General features: G+C 41.3%; 2 protein-coding genes across 3 annotated transcripts in view; both read left to right on the top strand.

Annotated features, from left to right (window-relative positions):
• LOC115188422 (tetraspanin-8) overlaps positions 1–8,544 on the top strand; it is a 30,082-nt gene extending 21,538 nt beyond the window's left edge. Inside the window, exons 2-9 of one of the 2 annotated variants that reach the window (XM_029747267.1) lie at positions 3,594–3,659; positions 3,930–4,043; positions 4,364–4,438; positions 5,469–5,564; positions 5,782–5,880; positions 6,333–6,443; positions 7,304–7,387; positions 7,954–8,544. In XM_029747267.1, coding sequence (XP_029603127.1) covers positions 3,594–3,659; positions 3,930–4,043; positions 4,364–4,438; positions 5,469–5,564; positions 5,782–5,880; positions 6,333–6,443; positions 7,304–7,387; positions 7,954–8,082 — 774 coding nt within the window. In that variant the 3' untranslated portion in view covers positions 8,083–8,544. The remainder of the gene's footprint in view (positions 1–3,593; positions 3,660–3,929; positions 4,044–4,363; positions 4,439–5,468; positions 5,565–5,781; positions 5,881–6,332; positions 6,444–7,303; positions 7,388–7,953) is intronic. The other variant, XM_029747270.1, reaches the window with a different exon arrangement.
• Positions 8,545–12,058: 3,514 nt separating this feature from the next.
• On the top strand, positions 12,059–18,754 carry LOC115188424 (ras-related protein Rab-19). Its single transcript, XM_029747273.1, has 4 exons — positions 12,059–12,421; positions 12,530–12,793; positions 15,797–15,980; positions 16,237–18,754. Exons 2-4 carry the CDS (start codon positions 12,590–12,592, stop codon positions 16,518–16,520), a joined length of 672 nt encoding a protein of 223 aa, XP_029603133.1. The 5' UTR covers positions 12,059–12,421; positions 12,530–12,589; the 3' UTR covers positions 16,521–18,754.
• The last annotated feature ends 1,757 nt before the right edge of the window (positions 18,755–20,511 follow it).

Raw genomic sequence — 20,511 nt, 5'->3', positions numbered from 1 at the left:
AACAGAGGGTTAAATAATGAACAGGTAATTGGGGGATTGAAACATTGCTTGCTGTTTGGGGTTTTAGGCTGGGTTTCTGTACAGCACTTTGAGATATCAACTGATGTAAGAAGGGCTATATAAATACATTTAATTTGATTTGATTTAAAACCAGGTGTGTAAGACAAAGACAAAACAAATGGAAAATGAAAAGTGGATCGGCGATGGCTCGAAGGCCGGTGACGTCGACCGCCGAACGCCGCCCGAACAAGGAGAGGGACCGACTTGGGTGGAAGTCGTGACAGCCTCTGGGTTTAGAAACTCTGTGATAATGCGTTGGACAACACAGCAGAGATCTCCAATGTCTAATCATGTCCCATTGGCAGAAGACACATCACTGCTAGTTGTCCTTTCAAGTATGTTATGAGTATCAAGGTTGGGGAGTAACTGATTACATGTAATCCTATTAGTTGTGATTTGCTTACAAAAAGCTGTAAAGCAAAAATATTGTTATCAGATTACAGATACTTTAGGGGGGAAACATTTTTTTTACTGGTTTACTTTTCAATTCAGAAAGGATGTTTGTGAGATTTTTTTTATTTTTCTCAATGACATTCAATGCAGCATTGAAAAAAGGCGCAAATTTAAGTTTGTTCCACCTGAGTGTCTGACCACAAGTCAGAGACCACTATGATGACACACCAACTGATGACCACCAATCAGAGACCACTATTATGACACACCAACTGATGACCATCAATCAGAGACCACTATGATGACACACCAAAAGATGACCACCAATCAGAGACCACTATGATGACACACCAAATGCGTTTGATGGATCCTTTTTTTCTTAAACGGAAAGTAATCAGGTTATGTTACGGAGTTTGGGTAATCCAGGTAACTAGTAACCCTTAACTGATTACATTTAGAAAGTAACATACCCAACCATGATGACTATTTTATTTTATTTATTTATTTCACCTTTATTTAACCAGGTAGGCAAGTTGAGAACAAGTTCTCATTTACAATTGCGACCTGGCCAAGATAAAGCAAAGCAGTTCGACAACATACAAAAACACAGAGTTACACATGGAGTAAAACAACATACAATCAATGATGCAGTAGAAAAAAATAAGACTATATACAATGTGAGCAAATGATGTGAGATAAGGGAGGTAAAGGCAAAAAAATGCCATGGTGGCAAAGTAAATAAAGTATAGCAAGAAAAACACTGGAATGGTAGATTTGTAGTTTGAAGAAAGTTCAAAGTTAAAATATAAATAATATGGTGCAAAGGAGCAAAATAAATAAAATAAATACAGTAGGGGAAGAGGTAGTAGTTTGGGCAAAATTATAGATGGGCTATGTACAGGTGCAGTGATCTGTGAGCTGCTCTGACAGCTGGTGCTTAAAGCTAGTGAGGGAGATAAGTGTTTCCAGTTTCATAGATTTTTGTAGTTCGTTCCAGTCATTGGCAGCAGAGAACTGGAAGGAGAGACGACCAAAGGAGGAGTTGGCTTTAGGGGTGACCAGAGAGATATACCTGCTGGAGCGCGTGCTACAGGTGGGTGCTGCTATGGTGACCAGTGAGCGGAGATAAGGGGGGACTTTACCTAGCAGGGTCTTGTAGATGACCTGGAGCCAATGTGTTTGGCGACGATTATGAAGCGAAGGCCAGCCAACGAGAGCGTACAGGTCGCAGTGGTGGGTAGTATATGGGGCTTTGGTGACAAAACGGATGGCACTGTGATAGACTGCATCCAATTTGTTGAGTAGAGTGTTGGAGGCTATTTTGTAAATGACATCGCCAAAGTCGAGGATCGGTAGGATGGTCAGTTTTACGAGGGTATGTTTGGCAGCATGAGTGAAGGATGCTTTGTTGCGAAACAGGAAGCCAATTCTAGATTTCACTTTGGATTGGAGATGATTGATGTGAGTCTGGAAGGAGAGTTTACAGTCTAACCAGACACCTAGGTATTTGTAGTTGTCCACAAATTCTAAGTTAGAACCGTCCAGAGAAGTGATGCTGGACAGGCGGGCAGGTGCAGGCAGCGATCGGTTGAAGAGCATGCATTTAGTTTTACTTGTGTTTAGGAGCAGTTGGAGACCACGGAAGGAGAGTTGAATGGCATTGAAGCTCGTCTGGAGGGTTGTTAACACAGTGTCCAAAGAAGGGCCAGAAGTATACAGAATGGTGTCGTCTGCGTAGAGGTGGATCAGAGACTCACCAGCAGCAAGAGCGACATCATTGATGTATACAGAGAAAAGAGTTGGCCCAAGAATTGAACCCTGTGGCACCCCCATAGAGACTACCAGAGGACCGGACAACAGGCCATCCGATTTCACACATTGAGCGCTATCAGAGAAGTAGTTGGTGAACCAGGCGAGGCAATCATTTGAGAAACCAAGGCTATTGAGTCTGCCGATGAGGATGTGGTGATTGATAGAGTCGAAAGCCTTGGCCAGGTCAATGAAAACGGCAGCACAGTATTGTTTCTTATCGATGGCGGTTACGATATCGTTTAGGACCTTGAGCGTGGCTGAGGTGCACCCATGACCAGCTCTGAAACCAGATTGCATAGCGGAGATGGTGCGGTGGGATTCTAAATGGTCGGTAATTTGTTCGTTGACTTGGCTTTTGAAGACCTTAGAAAGGCAGGGTAGGATAGATATAGGTCAGTTTGGGTCAAGAGTGTCCCCTCCTTTGAAGAGGGGGATGACAGCAGCTGCTTTTCAATCTTTTGGAATCTCAGACGACACGAAAGAGAGGTTGAAGAGGCTAGTAATAGGGGTTGCAACAATTTCGGCAGATAATTTTAGAAAGAAAGGGTCCAGATTGTCTAGCCCGGCTGATTTGTAGGGGTCGAGATTTTGCAGCTCTTTCAGAACATCAGCTGACTGGATTTGGGAGAAGGAGAAATGGGGAAGGCTTGGGCGAGTAGCTGTGGGGGGTGCAGTGCTGTTGGATAGTGGTGCCACTTTCATCAACAATAATGAGCCGATAGTTCTATAGTGCAGTATCAAAAGAAGCACTAAAATGAAATAGAAATGTATTTATTGTTGCAATTAGGCTACTGGGCTTTAATCTTTCACTGGAACACGTTTTTTAGCACTGGTTTGTGGCTGTGTTCAGCTTATTTATTTATTTCAGCCTTTTTATTTGGCCCCTATTTGTTTATTTGCTCAGTATAATCCTCGCACTGCTAAATGTTTTAAAGTTACAAATTCTGTTTATTCTCATCTTCAAATAGGCCTACTGACCTTAGTTATCACGTTTTTGTCAGAATATTAGGCTATTCAATAACTGATATTAGATTTTTATACAGCTGACTAAGTAAGTATCTCAGCTATTCCTTTCTTAATGTATAATTTCTTAGTCTATTTATAAATGAGGTATAATATATGTAAATACAATTTACTGTCTGCTTACAAACCATTTGTAGATGGTGTTGGTCAAATGCATTATTGAAGTTATGAAGAAATAGATCCCTCAACTCTCCTCTGAAACAAATTACTGTATCAACCTTTACTGTGCAATGTCAGTAGAATTGTCAGTATAATACCCTGTACATTGTAATGATTGCTTGTATCATGTGTTGTATTCTCTTCAGATCATCAGCACCCTCTTGCTGGCCATCACATTATTTGGACATGGGTACTTCCACCAATCAGAAGAAGTAATTATGTTATTTTTATAGCCCCTATTATACTAATTATATCATACACATTTCATTATAATAATGACGTGCCCACCTAGCCTGGTCCCAGATCTGTTTGTGCTGTCTTTCCAACTCCTACAGTGTTTAGTATAACAACAACCATAGGAGTTGGCTATACAGCATAAACAGATCTGAGACCAGGCTAGACTTCAGCAGTATCATTGTAATATTATGATTATAAACCCAGAATTGCCATATCATTAATCTGGCTTGTCTTCCTTTTCACAGATAGAGATTCTACCAGGGATAGCAGTTCTTTATGTCCTAGAAGCAGCAACCCTGGTCCTGTCAATCTTGGGGGTCTATGGCGCTCACAAGGAGAAGAAATGGGCTGTGGTTCTGGTAAGCTTGCTAAGACCTGTCCCAAAGTGTTAGCCTGATCCCAGATCTGTTTGTTTGTCTTGGATAATTATCATAGGAGTTGGCTATACAGCACAAACAGATCTGGGATCTGGCTACCGACTTGACATCTCCCCTACTGCAAACTGTTCCTTTCTGATATGTAAGGGCATGCCATACAACTCAACTGAAAACAATCAATGCTTTTTCCATGACCTGTTTCCAACTTGTTTCCCATAAAGTGTGATATTGTTTGACGTGATTTTGATTTGAATTAACCTTTTGTATTGATTTTGCTTGATAACACCTATATGTGTGTGCAGTTTTCAGTAGGTATGTCACTGGCCAGCCTATACCTGTTTGGGGCTTGTGTGAAAGTATATCAAGCCAAACACGAGGTACAGTAGTCATATATATATATATATACACATATATATATATATATACATACATACATACATGTAACTGCCAAAATAAAGGAAACACCAACATAAAGTGTCTTTATAGGGTGTTGGGCCACAGCGAGCCAGAACAGATTTAATGCACCTTGGCATAGATCCTACAAGTGTCTAGAACTCTATTGGAGGGATGCGAGACCATTCTTTCATGATAAATTCCATCATTTGGGGTTCTGTTGATGGTGGTAGAAAACGCTGTTTCAGGAGCTGCTTCAGAATCTCACATAGGTGTTCAATTAGGTTGAGATCTGGTGACTGAGACGGCAATGGCATGTGGTTTACATCGATCGTTTTCATGCTCATCAAACCATTCAGGGACCACTCGTGCCCTTTGGATGGGGGCATATCATCCTTTTTATTATATTGAACCTTTATTTAACTAGGCAAGTCAGTTAAGAACAAATTATTATTTACAATGACCAGCCCCCCCACCAGCCAAACCCTCCCCTAACCCAGACGACACTGGGGCAATTGTGCGCTGCCCTATGGGACTCCCAATCACAGCCGGTTATGATACAGCCCTGTAGTGATGCCCCTAGTACTGCTGTGCCTTAGACCGCTGCACCACTCGGGAGCCCTAGCCATGGGGAAATAGCCATGTCATGGTAGCCAAAATCATTTTCATACTGTGCATGACTCTAAGCATTATGGGATATTAATTGCTTACTTAACTCAAGAACCCCACCTGTGTGGAAGCACCTACTTTCAATATACTCCATGTCCCTCATTTACTCAAGGGTTTCCATTATTTTGGCAGTTACCTGTATATATCTTAACTTTCTAATTCAACCTTGAGACAATGTTTGTTTGCTGTTCTGGTGAAAAGATATTTGAGAAGTTATTGTATGATGGTGCAATACATCAGATTCTTGATAATTCAATGTACTGTATCTGTCCATTTCAAATTCAGAACTGATTCTAGGTTTCAGCTGTGAATATAACACTCAATGTTAACTTGATTCATTTCAAGATGGAGGAGTTAACCAGAGAGGAACATCTAGGTAGGATGCCTCTAAGTGGAGCGAATCAAACAGATTTAGAAGGGCTATACAACATACAGACTAAGGTAAGGCACCTTTATTTAATGCTTCTTATGGTCTCTGCTTGTGCCAATTCAATGTATGTGTGTCTTTAGGGCCGGTTTTCCATATTATGTAAATCTAGGCCTGGACTAAAAGCACTTTTATTGGAGATTTCTCCAGGTTCTTCCAGGACTAGGCCTTAACTATACCTGGTAAATCGTGTTTTTAAAATGTCTGTTGTGCTGTTTCCTTCACTTTCAGTTCAAATGCTGTGGGCTCGTACAAGGCTACCAAGACTGGGGCACAGACATCCCCCTCTCCTGTCTCTGTTCTGATGAGGACTCAACAAACTTTAAATGTGTGAGTCTGCTGTGTTAAATAAGTTAACTTTGTTGCTGGTGTTATGTGTATGCTGAGGAGGATCGGTTTCAATGTGTCAGTCTGTGTTAAATAAGTTAACTTTGTTGCTGGTGTTATGTGTATGCTGAGGAGGATGGGTTTCAATGTGTCAGTCTGTGTTAAAAATGTTATCACTCAAATATGAAAGTGTAAATCTCTCGTCTTTCGATAAGAGCAATACATTTTTTTTCTTTAAAAAGTATTTTTAAAACAAAATACAAAACAGATGAGGACAGTGACAAGACAACCATACATAAACTGAGGAAGATGTACATGACAAAACTGTAAAAGCAACAAAAACGATAGAACACATTTGGACCAGACAATTATCATGGATGCCATGCTGCAGCCTAATAAGAAATCATGCAGCTAAAGTAAAGCACTGTTTTAAACCATGTCACATTCTATTTCAGGTTGCTCGTGGTAACAATACAAGATTTGTTATTCACTATCCCAACAGTGATATGTCTGAGGATGATGACCACAAGGGACTAATGGATGAACACATGCTGGTATATAAAGAGGTAAAAACATGTCATTCCACTACACCGGGGATGGGTAACTGGCGGCCATTTTGAAGTCCCTCGGATCAATTAGGCCATGTCAGCTAATATTTTTTAGATTGCTAAATTTGTTTACCGGCCACCTATCTAAACTTGTTATCATGGCTGAATTACCACCCATGGGGTCCCCATTGATGTTGTTAGTCAGTCTCACTCATGTCATTAAAAACTGCATACATTTCTCACCAGCCTATGGCAAAATGTGTAGAATTGCAGCAAACTTGCTTTAAAACGGCAACATTTTCTCTTCACCCCATGTCAAAATGTGTAGAATTGCACAAAATGAACTCTAAAATAAAAAAAAATGTCTCTCTGCTGTCAAGAACTAAAAAGTTTATTTTAAATTTTGCGCCAAAGGTTTTGCAGTACTCATTGATACAATTGTAACGAACGTCGTTGGAAGAATGGTCAGATCAAGGCGCAGCGTGGTTTGGGTTCATCATCTTTTTTTAAGGTGAACCAGCAACAAAACAGAAACCAACGAAACGTACAGCCTTGTATGGCTAAAAAGCAACAATACAAAAGCAAGATCCCACAAACAACAGATGGGAAAAGGCTGCCTAAATATGATCCCCAATCAGAGACAACGATTGACAGTTGACTCTGATTGGGAACCATACCAGGCCAACATAGAAATACAAAAAACTAGAGTATCCACCCTAGTCACACCCTGACCTAACAAAAATAGAGAATAATAAAGGCTCTCTAAGGTCAGGGTGTGACAACAATAAACTGATATTTGTTCAAGTTCTGATATAATACAGAGCTGTATACTCTTGTTTTTCACACAAAATGACAAACTCTTAATTGTTCCTTTTCAGCCATGTCTTCCCAACTTATTATCTTTGGTGGGCTATGGAATCAGCCTGATGATAGGAACATTAGTAGCACTTCAAGCATTATGGGTATGTATTTCATATCTATGTCTGTACTATTTAACCTTTCCAGGGTTGGGGTCCATTCAGTTTTTTAGAGGCAGCTGGTCCTCGTTGTCTCTAATTGGAGATCATATTTAAGTCGTTATTTTTTTTTTCACCTGTGTTTGTGGGTAGTTATTTTCTGTTTAGTTATTCTTTGTACCTGACAGAACTGTTGGCTGTTTGTTATTTTGTCTTTAGTATTCTGAGTTAAAATAAATATTCAGTATGAGCACTCAACACGCTGCGCCTTGGTCCCCTCTCTACGACAGCCGTTACAGTTTCTTATAATTATTACACACAGGCCGTACTTGGCAGCTAAAAGCTGAATTGCAGTACACAGTACATACAAGTAAACAAGAACAATAAATCATCTGAAAGTCAGGATGCTAACTGAAGGATGGATGAATTGACCCCAGCACTGTACCATAGTGATTTTTACCGTACCTCTCGAGTGTAGGCCTATTTGATTTAACCATTATTTATCACACTCAGCACCTAGTCACCTGCTCCGTCAATCCTGACTGAGCCGTTACTGTGTGTCTGGTCCTCAGGATATTGGAGTTGCCCTGGCCATCACAATACTCTGCCAGATGAGAAGAAAGGTTAATGTGCCACCTGTGATCTTCACCTCTCAACCACCTCAGTACAGAGAGCTGTGTGACACAGCAGAGAGTGTCTGAAATGAAATGGTCCTCTTATGAAGGATACTCAATGCACTAGTCTGAGTGCCAGTCTGTTTGTGCCATCATGACAACTCAAAACCCAAACATGACAATGGGTGACAAAGAGTTGGCTTGGCAATGACAGACTGGCACGATGGTCTTTGTTTAACTAGGCAAGTCAGTTACGAACAACTTCTTATTTACAATGACGGCCTACCGGGGAACAGTGGGTTAACTGCCTTGTTCAGGGGCAGAACGACAGTTGTCATTGGCCAGACCACAAACAGATCTGGGATCAGGTTAGCAATGCACTCATATTTTGTACATACTCATAACACACTTGAAATGACAACTAGGGACATTATTAGACATCTCTACTGTGTTGTCCAAAGTGTTACTGTTCAACTGTTCAACCATTTAACCATTGTAGTGCCTCAGTGTTGGTTACAGTGTCTTGAATAAAGGGACAAGCATCTTTTATCATTATGGTCCTTCTTTATTCAACAACCATTTCTTCCAATGACCTTTGTCCTCTCCCCATCCTTATTTCATTTTCTGCCTTTGGCTTTGGTTGTCATTGGCCAGACCACAAACAGATCTGGGATCAGGTTAGCAATGCATCCATATTATGCACATACTCATAACACACTTGAAATGACAACTAGGGACATTATTAGACATTAGACATCTTTGCTGTGTTGTCCAAAGTATTACTGTTCAACTGATTATCCATCTGACTGCCAGCAAGAGTCTTCTTATTGGCTGTCAAGGGTTCTGTAAAACCTGTGGTTTGTTTTTCTGTTGTAAATAATTGGTAACCGTTTAACCATTGAAGTGCCTCAGTGTTGGTTACAGTGTCTTGAATAAAGGGAGAAGCGTCTTTTAAGATTATGTTCCTTTATTCGACAACCAACATCTTTAAAAAAATATATATTTTGTTTACTAAACCAAACTGTATAATCAAAATGACTTTGCCATTATCACAGGAAGTCACAATCAGACTCGGACAAAAATGGCATTTCCTCCAATGACCTTTGTCCTCTCCCCATCCTCATTTCATTTTCTGCCTTTGTCTTTTCCTCCTGCTCTCTCCTCTCATCCTCTCTCCTCTTTTCCTCCTGCTCTCTCCTCTCATCCTCTCTCTTCCTCTTTTCCTCCTGCTCTCTCCTCTCATCCTCTCTCTTCCTCTTTTCCTCCTGCTCTCTCCTCTCATCCTCTCTCTTCCTCTTTTCCTCCTGCTCTCTCCTCTCATCCTCCTCTCTCATCCTCTCATCTTCTTTCCCTGTTTCTACCCTCTTTCACAGTCCCTCAGCTCTTTCTCTCTCCTCTTCTGTTCTGCCTTCTCTGTCTTTGTCTCTGCTTCTTTTCTCTTCCTCTCCTCCTCCTCTTGTTTCTTCAACTTGTCTTTCTCTTTCTTCCAACTGAATACAGTCTGACTCAGGGGGAAAAGTTGATTAAAACAATGAAGAAGTAATGAAGGACTGTAAACTGTATGATATTAGACCAGTGGCTGTAGCCCGGGTACCAGTCGGTTTAGCTATCATTCCACTCCTTGCCACTCCTTGTCATGCTAAACATTTGGCAGTACAAGGGGTGGAATGTTAACTCAACAGACTGGTACCCAGGCTACTGTGGTACATACTCATAATATCATTTTACGTTAATTCAATAAACTACTTTGTTCTATTTACCTGTGTGGCAGAAGTTTCCTTGGCAACGTGCTGCGCTGCTGTGGTTCCATCGTCATGGCTCCCCAAATGACCTGCATTGCACTGTAAAATCACAGGAGGGCAGTAGATATTAACTCATCAAGTTAGTTAGATGCACACATCCTAGAGAGAGAGAGAGGGCCCTAGCCTGTTCCCAGATCTGTTTGTGTTATCATGTGTTTGGCATGACAAGCAGAGGCATGATGGCACAAACAGACTGGTTCCCAGGCTAAGAAGGGCCCTTGATACTTCTACAGATACTTCTATCAGTAGCATTTCATCTGTCTACAAACCCTAACTCTAACCTTAACCCTAATCCTTATTTTAAACCTTACCCTAACCGTAACTTTAGCAAGCAGTTGCTTATGAACAGATAGTTTGTTTGTTATCCCCCGTTTTTCACAGCAGGAAAACATTTGAATTATTATGTGGGTTATAATTAATGGACATTTTTTGTAGGGGTTGATACATTTTTCATTAGGGCAAATCAAGTCGGACATTTTTTAAGTGAAAATTACAAACTTTAGAATACTTTTTTAAACCTTGAATACACTACAAGTTTGCACAGATGGACTATCCAAATAACCTGGATTAAGAAGGGTCTTTACTACTGGTGCATGGTTCTCGCCATGTTTCCATTGCTTTTCATGTCCTGCAAGTCAATGATGGTATTAAGCACGTCAATAGTCTCCCTCAGATGTATGTTCTCTTCCTCCATTGCATTTCTCTCAGTGCTCCACCTCCCCCTCTCTCCTCCTCTTCCTCCTGTCCCACTCTCTGCTCCTCCAGTTCCCTCACCCACTCTTCTCTCTTCTTGTTCTTCTCCTCCATCTTCTCCAGTTCTCTCGCTCTCTCTATCGCTAGATCCAGGAGTTTGCCGAGTGACTCAATCTCCTCCTGCGCTGCCTTGCTCTCCTATTTTATCCACTCTCTGTCCTCTATCTCTTTCTTTTACAATTCTTTTATCATCTTACTCACACTCCTAAACCTCACCATTGCCCCCAACATACTTTCCTGACGGTCCTCCAGCTATGGCTGGTACTCCAGCATATCTCTCTCTAGCTGTTCCACTCTAACCAAAGCTTCTTCTGGTTAACTCTGTTATCCTCTAAATCTATCATCTCCTTTTCCTTCTTCTGGTTAACTCTGTTATCCTCTAAATCTATCATCTCCTTTTCCTTCTTCTGGTTAACTCTGTTATCCTCTAAATCTATCATCTCCTTTTCCTTCTTCTGGTTAACTCTGTGCACCGTTTCTCTCTCTCCTTCTCCAGCTCTACCTCCTCCTTCTCTTCTGCTCTCTCCATCTCCACATGCACCGTTTCTCTCTCTCCTTCTCCAGCTCTACCTCCTCCTTCTCTTCTCTTGTCCTCCTCAACTCTGCCTCTAACAACCTTCTTTCTCTCCATCTTAATTAGATGCCATTCCAACTCCCCGTCTTGCTTCAGATGTACCTTCTCTTTGTCTCTCCATCTCTCAGACTGCTTTATCTCTGCACTCCATTCTTCCTTTTCTCTTCCTGATTCTCTCAGTCTCTTTCTGTATCACAGATCTTAATGGATCACACTCCCCCGCTGCTTGTATTGCCCGGTCTACTGCAAGCTCCAGCCTTTCTTTCTCATCCAGTTCCCCTTATTTCTTCTCTTCATCCATCTGTTCCCTCTTCTTCTGAAAGTCATTTTCTTCTACTTTTAAGTTTTCTTTCTTTTTATTTTGATAGTTTATTTTTCCCCGAAACTCTTTCCTTGTTTTTCCTGGAGATCCTCACTCGTCATCTCATACTCTCTGTCACTGTCCCCAAGACTCTGCAAAGGTAACCAAGCCATTGCTCCACCAATCCACAAGGAGTTATGTTTTGGTGGAGAATGTTTTGATTTAAGTGTTCTGGAAGATGATATTCAGTTGAATATAATGTTTAATTCAAAACAACTGCTTTACAGTTCTGAGTTCCAACATTGAATAGAATGTGAGGCAGAGTCTCCACAAATACTGAAAGTTGTTTTTCTCAGTTAAAGACAGTAATGATAACATGATATATAATTATAATACATCAAAACGGTTTATCTGTTTTTGTATCTATTTTGTTATCTATTTAATTTGGAAAGTGTTTTAAAAAAGTATTTTTAACAGATTGTATCCAGGTTTTGAGAGCAATGTCAATGAGAACTGAAACACTACATTTCCCACAATACCACAGGTGGGGGCTCACGTGACAATTAGCAGGTAGGGCGGGATTAAATTGTTTGCGGTGCAGTTGGACAGTTCAGGGTGGGCGGGTAGAGAGAGACGGAAAAACATAGTGAGGGCGGGAAGGCAACAGGTGGATGGAGAAAGAGAAAGTCACATCCACTAACAAAGACAATCTGGAGGAGAAAGATGGCAGCTCTTTTGACAGTGTAAAGGAGACTCAATCTGTTTCTTATTCTGTGTGGAAGAGTAGTGCTTACTATTGGCTGTTCAGTGCACTCTGTTGCCGTTGGAAATGAACTGGGGCAACACCTGAGAAGGAGGCTGGTCGGGAGCAGAAAGGGAATGCTTTGAGCCGCTGTTATCCTCACTTGGTGGATGTAAGGGAGGGAGAGGGAGAGAGGCCTGATTGGAGGGAACATTCTGGGTTTAACTGAAAGACCTGTGCTCCATTCTCAACAGGTACAAGTCAACAAGAGACCCTATGTCATCTGTGATTATAACCTAGCCACAACCATAGCATTGTAAAGCAGACATCAGGCACTTGCTTCTAACACAGTTGTAACATAGTCCTAGCATCGTGACGTGTGTTGGTGTGGCTCCCAGGCCAGCCAGCCGCTCCTCTTCACGATGCAGCAGCCAACTGGAGGAGTGGAGCAGCAGGACGAATCCTTTGATTTCCTGTTCAAGATCATCCTGATTGGAGATTCCAACGTGGGCAAGACCTGCGTGGTCCAGAGCTTCAAGTCAGTACCGTTCTCAGAGAGGCAACAGAACACCATAGGAGTGGACTTCACCGTGCGGACAGTGGACATCGAGGGCAAGAAAATTAAGGTAAGGAGGTCAGCCTCAAACCTTTAGAAGAAATGGTGCTTTATAGAACTAAAGAGGGTTCAATGAAAGTCAGCCTAACCCTAAACCTAACCCTACAGTCACTGTCACTCCAGCAAGCTGTTGCATAGCAACAGAGCTGCAGTTGGTAGTTTGTTGATAGTTTGAACATCTACAACACATCTTCTGTTGTTGACTATACACATAACATATAACTGAAATGTCAAAGTGTTGCCTCCTGACCAGATTAGTTGCTGTCTGAATACTTCAGTTTCCAGGCCATTAGAGTGGTTGGTGTAAAATACAGCTGTTGTCTTGTGATACTGCCAAGAAGGCTTTGCAGGCCTTAATTAAGTTGACACTTGATACAAGTTGGACCAGCATTTCATGAGCGACTCGCCTTTCTGGTTCTCCTACAACACATCAGTCGTTCCTCTTTCTCTTCCCCGACCAAAAACGTCAGTTCCTATTGAGGTCAAACTACTGTATGCTTGAATAGGAAACCTCTATGAGGGGCTGGCTACACTCTTATCATTGTTTTTACTATCTAGAACCTTAAAGGCTTTTTGGTTGCACGTAGAATGCTTTTGTGTTCCATGTAGAACCATTTCTACAGATGGTTCTACCTGGAGCCAAAAACGGTTCTAACTGGAATCAAAAAGGGTTCTCCTATGGGTCAGCAGAAGAACTCTTTTGGAACCCTTTTTTCTAAGAGTGAAGGTTTAAATACTTTAGAGATACTTTAGGTTTAAATGATTTTGTAGCTGGAGGGCACCTCCCTCCCTCCTCTACCTACACCTGCTAACTGTATTGTTCCCCAAACCTGCCAGACAAGAGAGGTGATAGGAAGGTATTTCTGGTGCGCTCTCTTCCTCTTACCAACCACAGAGAAACACTCTTAGAAAAAAGGCTTACAAAAGGATTATTCCACTGTCCCCGTAGGAGAACCTTTTTTGGTTCCATGTAGAAGCCTCTGTGGAAAGAACCAAAAAGGGTTCTATGGGGACAGCCAAATAGCCATTTTGGGTTGTAGATAGCACCTTTTTGTTTAAGAGTGGTATCTGTACATTATTACTAGAGGGGCCTACTGTGTGTCATATACCTCCTTCATTCTAGAATGGGATCTATTTCATTCTGTGTTACTGACCGTATCCTCAAACAACTGACCTTTGACACAGGAAGGAAGGAAGAGCAGGCAAGTGGATGGCTTCAGAATGTATCTCAGTCTGGGGCTCTGTCCCAGAGCGCACCCTATTCCTAATCTAGTGCACTACTTTCGACCAGGGCCCATGTCTCTGGTCGAAAGTAGTGCACTATATAGGGAATAGGGTGCCATTTGGTTTATGGCCACTCTGTGTGAATAGGGCCTTGTTGCCTCAACTGACCGCACATCAGAACGTATGCAAATCATGCATGATGACAACACTAGACAATTGTTGCTATCCCTGTACCACACACAACTCCACGTGACAACTGTAACCACACAAAGAGACAGATCAATGCAAACAGCATTTATTGAGACTGCTTGTACTATTTACTGACAGGAACATGGATATTATTCTGCTGTAAAGAGTTCTATTTACTGACAGGAACATGGATATTATTCTGCTGTAAAGAGTTCTATTTACTGACAGGAACATGGATATTATTCTGCTGTAAAGAGTTCTATTTACTGACAGGAACATGGATATTATTCTGCTGTAAAGAGTTCTATTTACTGACAGGAACATGGATATTATTCTGCTGTAAAGAGTTCTATTTACTGACAGGAACATGGATATTATTCTGCTGTAAAGAGTTCTATTTATTGACAGGAACATGGATATTATTCCGCTGTAAAGAGTTCTATTTACTGACAGGAACATGGATATTATTCTGCTGTAAAGAGTTCTATTTACTGACAGGAACATGGATATTATTCTGCTGTAAAGAGTTCTATTTACTGACAGGAACATGGATATTATTCCGCTGTAAAGAGTTCTATTTACTGACAGGAACATGGATATTATTCTGCTGTAAAGAGTTCTATTTACTGACAGGAACATGGATATTATTCTGCTGTAAAGAGTTCTATTTACTGACAGGAACATGGATATTATTCTGCTGTAAAGAGTTCTATTTACTGACAGGAACATGGATATTATTCCACTGCACACATCCTGTATATAAGCTATCCCTCCCAAAGCCAGAGACATGTTTAGTACATTACAACTACAGCACATATGAATCAAGACATAGATAATCCCTACAGTAGCTTCTGGAAGCATATAAAATCTGTTTTATCCAACAAGTTCTCCTGTGCTTGTGTACATGTTGTGTGGCTGATTAGGAGAAAGAGAGATGAACGGAGTTAACGGGGGTTTTAGAGGAAGACAAAGATAAAGTCTGTGAGGAGAGTGATAAAGAAACCAATGCAGGTTAAAACCAGGTGAGCATGGGAGATTAGGAACTCTGGTGCCAGGTGTGTCAGGTTGCTATGGCAGTTGTTGCTATGCTAACATGAAGAGAGGAGCAGGTCAGGCAGAGGCTGAAGGAGATGCCTCAGACATACAGTGGCATACTGCAGCCTTTTTTAACATTTACAGTACATCATCATTTTGTTAAGGTGTCATTTCAGTAGTGCTGCCTTCACACAGAGTATTGTTCCCTCCAGGAGTATATTAGACTGTGAGATCATTGTTTTGTATTGTTCCCTCCAGGAGTATATTAGACTGTGAGATCATTGTTTTGTATTGTTCCCTCCAGGAGTATTTTAGACTGTGAGATCATTGTTTTGTATTGGTCACTCCAGGAGTATATTAGACTGTGAGATCATTGTTTTGTATTGTTCCCTCCAGGAGTATATTAGACTGTGAGATCATTGTTTTGTATTGTTCCCTCCAGGAGTATATTAGACTGTGAGATCATTGTTTTGTATTGTTCCCTCCAGGAGTATATTAGACTGTGAGATCATTGTGTTTGTGTGTGAGATATTTATCTAATTCTGTGTGTGTCTGTGTAAAACAGATGCAGGTATGGGACACGGCTGGACAGGAGCGTTTCCGGACCATCACCCAGAGTTACTACCGCAGCGCCCACGGCGCCATGATCGCCTATGACATCACACGCCACGGAACCTTTGACTCCGTGTCCAATTGGATCAGGGAGGTGGAGCTGTACGGCGCGGCCAATGTAGTGCTCTGTCTCATTGGTGAGTGGGAGCAAAAATATTTGCTAACGCTATGTGGCATGGGCCATTGTTTTGAATTGAACTGTTTGTTCTATCATTTGTATTTCTATAATTGAGATGTAAAGATTTGAAATAAAAAGGTTTCTGGGCCTTTCTCAGAAAAGAGGTTCAAACCTTTAAAATACTTTAACCCCTGACCCCTTCCTGTTCAAATAAAGGTTTTTGACAAATCAGTTCTAAAAACAAAACTTTAAACCCCTATTTCTCTCCCTCCCAGGTAACAAGTCTGACCTGGAGTCTGAGCGGCAGGTGTTGTTCCAGGAGGCATGCTGTATGGCTGAGGAGAGAGGCATCCTGGCAGCGTTAGAGACCTCAGCTAAGGAGGCCAAGAATGTGGACGATGCCTTCATGATGATGGCCCGCGAGCTGCTGGCACGCAACGGCATGGCCATCCGGCAACAGGTCCCTAGCAACAATGACTCGCCCCGCGTCCTGCTCCGAGCCAACTCACGACCAATCAACGGGCCAGCGGTGATCACAGACAAGAAGACGTGTTGCTGACATAGAGAGGAGGAAGGACAACAGAGGGAGTGTAAGAATGGATACCTGGGGGGACATGTGTGTGCCACTGTGTTGCCTGGAGGAGGACAGAATAAGGCAGGGATCATCAACTGGAACGGATGGTCGGGAGGCCGGAACACAAATCCAGTTCATATGTAAACCACAAGTTGACCGCCAGAAGCCCAAACAGATATAGTTTGACTAAAACATCGTCTTTTCAAACCTTGCTCACATTTGTATACGTTCACGTATCTCTCTATTATGCGTGGGAATACTTGGGAACAGATTTCTTAAATTAAAATCACTTGGAGCTGATTTCCTGGTGTTTCTACAATCTTTAATGTTCAACAATGAAAATTACACAAAGAAATATATATATATATATATAATATATTTTCTTTTTTTTACTTGGGGGGCAAATAAACCCACCGGCGTGCCGCCAGCTGGGGAACCCTGGAATAGGGGAAGCTGAGACTGTTACCCAGTACACACACACCTTTTTTGTGGGTGCCTTTAGGTACTATTGACCTATGACCTATGCAGTGGTGTAGCGCAGTTTCTCAGTTGCTGTTTTAGTTCTCAGGGATTCTTTAAAGACGCGACAATCTCAACTTTTTCCCACAAATATTGGTCTTAATATTAACAAAATGTGAAATATATATTTTGATCGACCAAAGTATCAGCTATCACACCATGTAAATGAATAACTTCCTAATGACATTTTGAATAAATCATCAAATGCAACTAACTGGATTTATGTCAACCCCATCAGACCCCATAAATGGCATTTTCATTTACAATTATTAGTGTTTAAAGTGTTCAAAACGGCCTTGGATTGTTTCACTCTAGTATTAGATTATTCAAATATGTAATACAAATCTCCAAACTTCTTTTTGTTTAGTTTTCTAGATTTCGGACATAAAACAACATTTATAAAACAAACATCACCCCTAGGTCTAACATAGCAAATATTACAATTCTTTAAACATCTGTTGCAGAACAATTCAAATATTTCGTCTGAATATTGACAACAACAACAAAACCTTAAGAGGTAGTTGGCAACAGATACTGATACTGCCTCTAAAAATACGAGCTCAATAAAAAAAAAGTAAAATATGGATAATGATTCATTTCAGCACTCTGACGGAGTTGACGTTAGACAAAAACCTGACAGAGTTGATGCTTAACAGAGTGGACAAAAAATGATGCTTAACAGAGTGGACAAAAAATGATGCTTAACAGAGTGGACAAAAAATGATGCTTAACAGAGTGGACAGAAATTGATGCTTAATTCAAGTGGTATACACAGTAGCAATTATATTTTACTCAGTTGCTTTATGACTCTAAATCCTAATTTAAAGAATATTTCTCTCAAAACGGAGATTTGGTGAACTTCGTCAGATTATTCTAAAATCTGAAATGAATCAGGAATGAGGAGGGTCAGCTATGCCATAAGGACCCCTCGTCCATCTCCTCGTTAGATTACGATATAATATGAATTTTGGTTCAAATATGTTACATTTAAGTCACAGAGGGCTATGCATAAAACTACATAAGATCATGTTTCAGTTAATATCCATTATTGGCAGTTTTTTCTATAATTTTGGGGAGTTTGAAATTGGGATCCTTTGCTCAGGACAGGGCATTTCCAGGCATAGAGCCGACATGGAAATGAATAATATTGAAAGTTAGAAGATTTGAAAAAACCCTAATATTGTGGGGGTGCGTGCTATGCCAGGGGATCTATGACACTGTGACCTTGTGAGTGTCCCGGGGGGGAGTGGACTGGAGCAGTGGATGAAACACTACATTACTCCTCCACCTGCTGCTATCCATGTTGTTGCTGAAAGCCTACAGTGCCTGAACGGTGCCTGAACAGGACCTGCACATTGCCTGTAGTGTGACTCTCAGCAGCTTCCTCACACAGAGCTATGGTATTGTATTAGAACAAATGTGCACATCAGTGATGTACTACTGACGTCTCAAGAGACATTTTCATTTGTGATGATTTATGTACAATGATGCCTAATATGTGACCGTCAATGGTCAGTGGCCATACGTTATACTATTGTTATAGACATTCAATTAGATTTTCATTTGAGGCCATGTGGCAGAAAGTGATAAGGGAAGCTAGTGGGTCTGGGAAGGTGTGATGTAGTTGATGTTTGTGTGATGTATTTTGTATCTTTTGTATTGTTTCTCAAAGATCAAATAAAATCAACAACAAAAGAATACATAGATTGTAAAAGATGATTGTAGTAATTCGTAGAGGAAAAAGGTTGAGGTTCAGTTTGAACTAAGTGCTGCACTACGGGCTTTTCAAGTCGGGCCTTTGGAAAAGTACAATACCTGTGTGTCAGTAAGGAGAATAAGGACATGCGTACACTTTGGTAAGACACTGAAAACCGGTGTAACTCTCTGGATACCACTAGAGGGCGTAGTAGGCCTACGTTCACTTATCCTTTGATTCTGCAGCAGGTATGACAGTGAGTACCAGGAGAGATCCTTTGATTCTGCAGCAGGGATGACAGTTAGTACCAGGAGAGATCCTTTGATTCTGCAGCAGGGATGACAGTGAGTACCAGGAGAGATCCTTTGATTCTGCAGCAGGTATGACAGTTAGTACCAGGAGAGAGCCTTTGATTCTGCAGCAGGTATGACAGTTAGTACCAGGAGAGATCCTTTGATTCTGCAGCAGGTATGACAGTTAGTACCAGGAGAGATCCTTTGATTCTGCAGCAGGTATGACAGTTAGTACCAGGAGAGAGCCTTTGATTCTGCAGCAGGTATGACAGTTAGTACCAGGAGAGATCCTTTGATTCTGCAGCAGGTATGACAGTTAGTACCAGGAGAGAGCCTTTGATTCTGCAGCAGGTATGACAGTTAGTACCAGGAGAGAGCCTTTGATTCTGCAGCAGGTATGACAGTTAGTACCAGGAGAGAGCCTTTGATTCTGCAGCAGGTATGACAGTTAGTACCAGGAGAGAGCCTTTGATTCTGCAGCAGGTATGACAGTTAGTACCAGGAGAGAGCCTTTGATTCTGCAGCAGGTATGACAGTTATTACCAGGAGAGATCCTTTGATTCTGCAGCAGGTATGACATTGTGGCATACCCACATGAGATAACATTTTCACACATTACCTGTGTAGGAGTTAGTTTGAATCACTGTTGCTTCTAGCTAAGATGATCTACTTCCTGCAGGCTTTGATCAATTAGTAAATAGGTGTTATTACTGCGCCGTTGGAGCTAGAAACACAAGCATTTCGCTGCACCTGCGATTAACATTTGCAAATCTGTGTATTCGACCAATAAACTTTGATTTGATTTGAAATCATGTGATGCTGCTTTCAGCCTTACCAATGTATACTGCAATGTCCCTTGGTGGGATGAATAAAGTACTGCTAACTACAACTACTACCATTACTACTGCTTTCAGTGTTATTATTATTATTATTATAACAACAATCAAAAGCAACATGACCATGGGTCTTTTTTTAAATGGAATTTTATGAGGCACCGACTGAAACAGATATGGTTTAAATTTTAGTTTTCAGATGCGTTGAAAAGCAACACAACTGAACCCAGGTATGTGAACCCCTGTGACCTGTAATGAGAAACACATCCAGGGACACCCTATGAATGTCCAGCAGTATTACGCCTAAAGCTATTCCAGCTTTCCTGTTCCCAGCTCCACATAACAGGGGCATTACTGTTATCTGACGCCGTGGTTGGTTCCCGGATGGATTTCATGGACTTCTGTTCAAGCACTAGGGGACCTAGTGAAGTAACAAAAGAACTTGCCCTACTGAGAACTGAACGACATCGAAACAAACAATCTATCAAACTAAACAGACATCACTTTTCTGGCAACACACAACCCTCTGGAGTGGGGAAATCTCTTCTGAAACATCTGTAGCTAAACTGTCCTGTCCATTCAATGAGAACAAGGCAGGAGGAAGAGTGTTTTGTTAGGTGGATGGAATGTCTACC

This window comes from Salmo trutta, unplaced genomic scaffold (genome assembly GCF_901001165.1).
Source record: "Salmo trutta unplaced genomic scaffold, fSalTru1.1, whole genome shotgun sequence".
NCBI classification, from domain to species: Eukaryota; Metazoa; Chordata; class Actinopteri; order Salmoniformes; family Salmonidae; genus Salmo; species Salmo trutta.
The sequence above is the reverse complement of the archived record's forward strand: the minus strand, read 5'-3'. Positions and strand labels throughout refer to the sequence as shown.

Coding starts and splice junctions, on each gene's coding strand:
- LOC115188424 (XM_029747273.1), top strand. CDS start 12,590: ATGCAGCAGCCAACTGGAGGAGTGGAGCAGCAGGACGAATCCTTTGAT. Junction 12,794..15,796: donor TCGAGGGCAAGAAAATTAAG/GTAAGGAGGTCA, acceptor TGTGTAAAACAG/ATGCAGGTATGGGACACGGC. Junction 15,981..16,236: donor TGTAGTGCTCTGTCTCATTG/GTGAGTGGGAGC, acceptor TCTCCCTCCCAG/GTAACAAGTCTGACCTGGAG.